This window comes from Melanotaenia boesemani, chromosome 13 (assembly GCF_017639745.1).
Source record: "Melanotaenia boesemani isolate fMelBoe1 chromosome 13, fMelBoe1.pri, whole genome shotgun sequence".
Taxonomy (NCBI): Eukaryota; Metazoa; Chordata; class Actinopteri; order Atheriniformes; family Melanotaeniidae; genus Melanotaenia; species Melanotaenia boesemani.
Window position 1 is genome coordinate 20,861,543 of NC_055694.1, and position 8,530 is coordinate 20,870,072.

At 37.1% G+C, this 8,530-nt stretch overlaps 1 protein-coding gene across 1 annotated transcript in view; it reads right to left on the reverse strand.

The window, feature by feature from the left end:
• Window positions 1-8,530, reverse strand: part of LOC121652088 — a 37,170-nt gene that overhangs the window by 25,968 nt on the left and 2,672 nt on the right. The window contains exon 3 of the mRNA XM_042004637.1: window positions 7,014-7,096. Coding sequence (XP_041860571.1) covers window positions 7,014-7,096 — 83 coding nt within the window. The remainder of the gene's footprint in view (window positions 1-7,013; window positions 7,097-8,530) is intronic.

An 8,530-nucleotide genomic window follows, 5' to 3' on the forward strand; every position in this document is an offset into this window, starting at 1 on the left:
GAGGAACAAAAAGAAATGTGTGTGTGTGACAGCATGTCTGTGGTATTATGCTTGAGCTGAGCGAGTATGTCCTAGCCAGAGGAGAGAAGCTGTTGATTCAACTGGTCGCAGCCAAGGCCTTGTTGTCCTTGTCCTTATCTCTCTGTCACTCTCTCGCTTTCAACATACACACACACACACATACACCCTTGGTCAGATTGTCATTGTGAATTATAATCTGAAGAGAAGCAGCTTGCCTGATTAAAAAAAAAAAACATATACAGAAGCAGTGTGCATGATTTAGACACATCTAGAGGTGATGTTGCAGATTGTAAGCAACTGAATACCCCTGTTTTAACACATGAATACTACAGATGCAAAGCAGAAAGAAAAGTAAAAGAAAAAAGGCTTGTATTGGGGCAATATTTGTTTTTTTTATTTCCAATCTGGGCAGTTGTAGTAACATGGTGTTGCAACCTGACATCGATTCACACAATCAGAGGTGTATTTTTAATTTATTTGTAAGTTTCAAAGCAACATATAGAAACAAGCAACACTGAGAGAAGGGACATAACAGACTTTTTCAACACATTTGTTGGTCATTTGCTGCAGACATTTGTCTCTTTTGTGATATTTTCCCTTTTCAAAAGGGTTTTGTAGATTGTGAGAAGGTGGTCACTTAAATTCTATGAGACAGATAAATTAAAGAAAGCTCTGTAAATTTGAAAAGGGGTCTGCAATTTGTGTATTGTGTGATTTCATATGAAATAACCAATTCCCGTTTAATATAACTATTACAAACCATTTAATTTATATTTCCTTAAATTATTGGTCTCATATTCAAAGGTATCAGCGTAGTTGTTAAAGTGGATGCAGAAACTTAAGAGAATGCACTTAGAGAAAGATTTTATTGTTATAAACTTTGCACACAGTCAACATCTACCTGTATCTATAACGACACATCACTACTATTTAACCCTTTTTATGCCACGTATATCATATTTGATATATACAGTTTCTGAGACCTTTTACATCCCTTTATGTTAAAAACTGCTCAAAATGCTGCTGCGTAGTCTGATACTTGTCTTCTGCCCCCTAGTGGATGCCTTTTTGCACCACAACAGTTTTTACATATCACACAGTAACAAACAGTAAATAATTTAAAAGATGTCTTAATTTTTTTATTTTTTATTTTTGTTAAAGGACCAAATAATGACTTCCGATTAAAACAATTTGAATTTTCTCCCCATTCTTGCTTGCGTTTTAAAGAGTGCAGCTAAAAAAAGCTCTTATACAAGGTTCAAGTAGCACATTCATTTTGCCCTCCCAAAAAGAATTAGCCCAAAGAGCTTTGCCTCACACATGATAGAGGGGTAGGAATAAGAGTTATAAACAAGCATTCGACTGGGCCAAAATCTTCAAATGTTCACATTAAACAGGAGCTGGAGTTTCAAGTGCCAATATGCTGAAGTATTTGATGCGCACATCATTCTAAAAATCTTGATCTGTTGGACATTTTCCTGACAGAAATCTTTTACATATTACATAAGAGCAATTCTTAGACTTTATACTAAGCCTGCAAAGTGTCACCTGGATTTTCAAAGCTTGTCTGACATCTCCTGCAGGATACGACATCATAAAGAGTTTTTGTGGGTTGTATCTTGTCTATGCAATTCACCCTGTCAAGTTTTTTTTTATATCCCCACCGAGAAAGTCTGTGCAATATTATCAACTGCACAACAACCGAAGACAACCAATAAAACAAGCTCATGTTCTGAAAGTCAGCACAGACATTTCTGTATTTGGAAGCAGTGTTGTCAATGTAAAACTGTGTCAGCACATTTTATGAAAAGGTATGTGTGTTTATGAATATGTGCACTTTGCTGCAACAGTCTAATGGAATGGGGTGTTTAGAAGCTGCTAATCCCAGACAGTGATGGAAACAAATGCACCTCCAGATTTGGCCTTCTATTTTTACCCCCAGTATCCTCAGCACTCTGAGCATGCATCGTCCCAAACTCTAGCTTAGACACCTAGCACCTCATTACCATTCTGCAGAGCAGTTAGCATAGCAAGATGCATTTCCTCCAATGAGTAATTGGGGGTCAGAAGTTCACATTACAGACAGCTTTATGACCAACTGGCGGCTTCAGTGTTTCTTCAGCTTTTTTTTGTTTTTTATTAAACTCTACATCAACTACATAGCTACAAATTGGAGAATCAATATACATTTTTAATTGGACAAGACTTCAGAGACTAAACCTATTAAGTATTTTAAAAAATTATTATTTGTTTCCCTCTTTTTATTTTTTATTGAATGAAACTGCGATGAATATCATGGTCTTACTGTATATTAATTGGCATTCAATGGCTTACTTGTAGTTAATCTGAGTAAAATATCATACAATATTTTAGTCTTTGATCAGATGCAATAGATACTCTATCTATATATTTATGTACCCTCTCCTAAGCAGACTACACAGCCTTTGATTAAGTGTATAAAGGAGAAATTCAAACAATAACAAGCTTTTTTCATTTTCTGGCTGTCCACAATGAAGAGGCCTACAACAGTGGTCTGAGGCCCATCATTATACCTTCCCTGTTGGAAAATTATGTCAAAGGTTTCCACCTAAGAACTGTATGTGACTAGCTGAGTGAGAAGAGCTTGGGTATTGTAATCAGAAAAGATAGTGGCAATGACTGTGAATACTGGAAGAAAAATGAGAAGAAAAGGAAAGTAAGACAGAGGAAAAGACAATACAAAAAAAGACAATAAAGGAAAAATACTAACTCCAAAACTACCCTGTGTTTTCATTCCTGACTCTGTGTGTGCCTCTGTCTGTAATCTGTGGTAAGAGGACAAGGATGTTACTGGCAAGAAACCCTGTTGTTTTTCTGCTGCAAATTCACTTCGCTTTCACAACATTTCATTCTTGAATCCAAATGGGAAGGAAGCTCAAGCTTCCGTAGCTATATTATAAACTATTAGAGAGATGTTTTTTCTGACATGTTTATTCTTATTGACAAGTTTGTGGGTATTTCTGCATCTCACTGCTTAGCTTTCTTTGTTATACCCTTTCTACACAGGTTTAGGGTACTGTTGTGTCTAAGTCCATATGGTAAACCGATACTGTGAACTTATATAAACTGGCCCACGTTGCAAAGGTGTAGACAAGCTTGGAAAATGTCTTCATTACAGTCACAACACCCGTGTGACACAAAACTTTTCGCTATTCCACTACATGCAACATAGCACAACAAAAGTGCTGTGCTACAGAAAAACTCACACAGGGTCAAACTTGGTGATCTACCCTGTGTGATTCACCACATGGTTTACAGTGACAGCTCTGAAACAAATTGACCCCGTGGGGGGAGAAGGGGAGGTGTCTATTTTGGCCATCCAACTGACTGTGTGACCCTCTTGCAGCCTCCTCTGGAGCTGACCCTACCAGTCCCCAGTCAATGCCATCAATCATTATAGGGTGTTTGGGTTCCTCACAATGAGCTGCCTGGATGTTTTTTTTAAATGTATTGTTGTAATAAAGTTGTTTATGTGTTTTTGAGTGTTTGCATTTGAGACTGAAATGGACGGGACAAGGATGGTAGTAGACATGTGGACAAACAAAATAGGCAGCAATGCAGATCAAAAGCTTAGATATTATCTAAAGAGAAGACACACTGTACATTATTAACAAACTATTATTTCAGCTCAGTCTTGACCAGTTCTGCTCCACTGGCGAGGTCTCATGGTCCTTTATGCTGACTCATTCAGTACATGTTCTTTAGCCTGAATCAAATGCTGACTTCAATGTGATTCACATACAACCCTGACCTTGAGAGTCAAGACACATCAGACCTGAAGTTCTTGATCCAATCACCAATGAACACCAGCAGAGGTTCAGACACTATTTTTCCCTGTTTTATATACAGGTTTTACAGTAAAATGGCACTATCATACCTAGAGAGGACAAGGTTATATTCTGGTTCAGTCTTTATCCTAAAATATATTAAACGTCTACTAACAAGTATGTAGATTTATCATTCGCTCCAAATCTTCTACTTTTCTTTACTGTTTGAATTACAAGTTAAGCATTTTATTAACTTTGATATGACTCATAGCCTGCCCTTAAAAATGGATTTAACTACCATGATGTCACCCACAGCTTTATTTAATGTCATTTGGAAGTGTCAAATTCTGCATTCTGCCTTTGCTATCTTCATCGTGGTAATGCTCACTAACAATAAATAAAAAGACTACTTTTTATATGATAGAAATAAATGGTTTTTTTTTAGACAACATGCAATCACATGCTATGTTATGATTTAATCTTAAAAGAGCACTATCTCCAGTTACTCTCAAAGCATGCAGTAACAGTGACAAAGTTCTGTATGTTTTAAGATCTGTTAGATACCGTTTAAAGTACTGTATATGGAACGCAACTGAGAACAGAGACCCTACTTAGTCTAAGTAACCGTCTGTAATAGTTACTGACATCTTGTGGCCAAGCTGGAGTTGGGTGCCATCTCAAGTGCCATCCACCCACTATCTAACAAAATGTATTCAAACTGAATTTCCTTTCAAAGAGAAAACAGAAACTTTGGTGTCACACCAAACACCTTTGTTCTTCATCATACATCTATTTTTTTTTTAAGTGTCTCCTGTGTTTTTTCTGGTTGGCTGCCTGCCTATATTGCAAATTTGCTTCCCCAATCCTGTTTTCACTTCTCTGACAAGGTCAACTGATTTTCCCTTATTTATTCTTCCATGACATAATTATTGTGGCTCTCCACAACCAAATATCTACCTTACAACCCAATTTTCCTCATCACTGTCTTTGATGGCAATAGGCATCCCAAATGGTGCAACATTGCGGTGCAAATATGGCTGTTCTCCTGTGTACACACATGTAAAAGGTGTAATTTGTCTGCTCAAAGATCAAAACAAAAACTTCTAAATATGAGTTCCTAGATTTGTCTCTGTTGTGAGTAATTTCAGTACATTTTCTCAATGGATCCAGCTCATAGTCTGGAGTAAGTCATTGCAAACCCAAACTTTCTGACTTTCATATTTCATCTTAAAAAAAATATATATTTACAGCAAATACAACGATTTGATTTTACATCACAAATCAAAGCATGTGTCTTGTTTTCTCAGTCTTGTGGCTATTTCTGCTTTACTTGCAAGTGTTTTGAAAATTAAACACTAAAATGTCAGGAAGGAGACAGGTGAAGCTGACGCAACACAAACAAACTGACACACTTGAGGTAAAATCTGGGTGGTAAGTGCTGGCAGGCAGTGAACAGGTCCGAGGACAGCATCTATAGGCCATGAAGTACACCTGCACTCAGACGAGGCAAACAAGCCTCCCCAGCAGCTGATTAAACAACACACACACACACACGCAAAAAGCTTCCAACCTCTTATTTATATCCTCGCCCACACAGCAAAGAAGACCCCGAGCAGAGAGGAAGCTGCACAGACAGACAGTAACAGCTGGCTACAGGACGGTAGCCGCAGCATTCAGGTCACATGGGTGGAAGGTTAAAAATCAGGCTCAGAATGAAACAGAAAGAGCCACTTACACTGTTTTTTTTTTTGTTTGTTTGTTTAAAATCAAAAGACAAAATACTTTAAAGTACACTGTAAAATTGAAAGATTATTTCTTTTAAAAAATTTTTTTTTAGCATAAAGAACTTAAACAACCATTTATTTAGTTAATTTAGGCTGATACATGACTGAAGCAATTGGTGAATACTGACAACCATCAACCGTCTATAATTAATTATTAAACTCTGTATTAATTTTCTTAACTTTATTTAATCTATTAATATTTTTACAGCTTAAAAATAAAACTATAAACCTAATTTTAAAGGAAGATAATTATACAAATTGATGGAAAACCAAATTAACTGAAGATATGTTAAAAACATATTAGTTTCACTGGAAGCTTCTCTTTCAGTCTCAAACTAACAGCTACATAACTTTTATTATTCATGTTAAAGTTATAGCACCTGTATAGTTTTGACATGACTTATCAAAGAAGTGACAAGTAATAGTAATCTCATGTATGTATGTCCCCTAAGATAAAAAATAAGTAGTGAAATCTAAAATAAAGAAATGTTGGACAATAAGTATCAAATTTTCAATCATGATAATTTGGATTCATATATCACACCTAGCTACACTTCCCTGGATGTGTGAGTGTGTCTGCATGCATGTCATCACATCATCTGTCTTACGTTTATGTAACTGACCCAACTGACCAGAGTAAATAGCTGGAAAGATTATCACTGGCTCCTTGGCTCTTGATAAAAAAAGAAAAATAGCTTCATGTCAATCATTTTAATACTGACTTTATAAAGGTAAAATGCTATTGCCAGAGTGCTGCTGTGTGACAATAAATAATGATATATGTTTTAGCACGCACACAGTGAAGGTATATAACTCCGGTACTACTACTAATATACTGAAAACGATCTGCTTTCTGTGCTTAAATGTCATGTCACAATAATCATCAAAGATCAATTATACCAACGTCCAGCCGCTGTGTTTTCACTTAACTTTATGTTTGACAAAATACCCATTTCATCATGGGGGATCTGCAGCAACATAAGTCTTCTGAAACACATGCGGAAAGTATATCCATTTTCCTCTCCATTAAATGCAGGGAGCCTCTCGAGTTGAAGCACTCTGTCCAAATAAACCAGCAGCACCCATTTTCTTACATTTCTAGAGATACGCAGATCAGTGCCCAGGGGTGGGATTTTCAAAGCGCTTAAGTAAAAGAAATTAACGTGTGACCAGAAGTTTAATAACCAATTAAGAAATACGATGTTTGTGACTCACCAAATGCCAAATTGTTTGCTCAGCTTGACATCATCATGCGGCATGTCCATCACCAATTTTCTGCTGCATCAGTTTAACTACACTGTTGTTGCTATTTAGAATTTGGGTTAACACATTAGAGGAAAAAAGGGAAAATACACTTGCCCTGTCTTGTACAGAACTAGTCATTAGCTCATCAGTAACTAACCTGCAGCTGGTCTCTCTTCGTCTGGTGGAGTGTGCGTGTTGGAGTTGCAACAGCAACGCGCCGCAGTAGCGCCGTCAGATAACCTACCAGAGGCTATAAAAACTCTGCCTGTCCGTGTCTGTGTCCACCTGGAAAAGTGAAGGGTCTCCCGTCGATTGCTCAGGTCCGCAGAGCAGCGTCCCCGACTTGCGCCTAATCAGTCCTACAGAGGTGCGGCGGCGCGCAGCGGGGATGCGCAGAGTTCAAATCGATTAGTTTTAGTGAGGGAGTGAAAATAAACACCGGAAAATCGTTTTCTGGAATACTGCGCGTAACCACGCCAGTCTAGGACGTACTAGAACTTATTTGTGAAATAATTAATTTAATTTTTTTGGTCAAAATTTGGAGTGATATGATCATTTTGATTTGCCATGTGAAATATATTGATATTGTAAATTAAATTTTAAATGTCACCATAACGTCGTTTGTAAATGTTAACTTTAGAAGTTGTCCACCCCCTCAACCCCACCCTCATTTTTATGACAAAGTCCACGTTCAAAATTGTTCACACCCTTTCTCAGTAATCAGTGGTGAAGACTCTCCTCGCTATCACACTAATCAAAGAATTCACATAATCTCATAATTGCGTTTTATGGGTGTTAACCAGGTTTTGGATCTCTCCTCTTATGCAATTCCAGGTCTTTGAGGCTGGAATTTTACTTGTCAAAAACCTCAAATGGAATCATTTCTAAACTCTGGTTGAACCTTTGTAAATGGCTTGATCACCTGAAATTAACTGGTTTGATATACAGAAAGTACATCACGGATACAGTACACACACACACACACACACACACACACACACACACACACACACACACACACACACACACACACACACACACAAAGGTCTGAAGATGCTTCACACGCCTCTGCTGTTTACATCACTGCTTCCTTTCTCGTGGGAAAGATAAAGAGCAGCTTATTATAAGAGGACGAAAAGGAAGTTCCTCTGCAGAGTAGCTGCCATCACTTTTACAGAATTTAAGGAATGTTAGTGATTGCTGAGTTTATACATAGAAAAAAACAAAAAAACAAAACAGTGTTATTAATGTGTCAGTCCGATACATGTACAGTTACAGTAAAGATTCAGTGCATGACTTTACTTTCCACATCCTATAATTATTGGTAATGAATGTAGATGAGTTCAGAGATTTTCTCTGTCGACCATCTGAATCTTGCTGCTTCCCACAGCTTTTCTACAGCCAACTTAATTTTCATGTCATAAATTTTTTTTCTGCCAAAGGTCTTTCATAGAAATTTTTCTAAATCAATTTCCTGTTTAGGTCAGAGGTTGTAACAACACTGCCTGCAGCATTCTCTCTAGCACTCACTGAAACCAGTTCACTTTATTCCCTTAACAGTTTAATATTACAGTTGTGAGATGTGGCATATGTTTTTTTTTATTTATTTATTTTTTAATTCGATCTCTTGGCATAGTTGATGGCAGCTGTTTTATCTCAGAGGCAGCTCTGCAT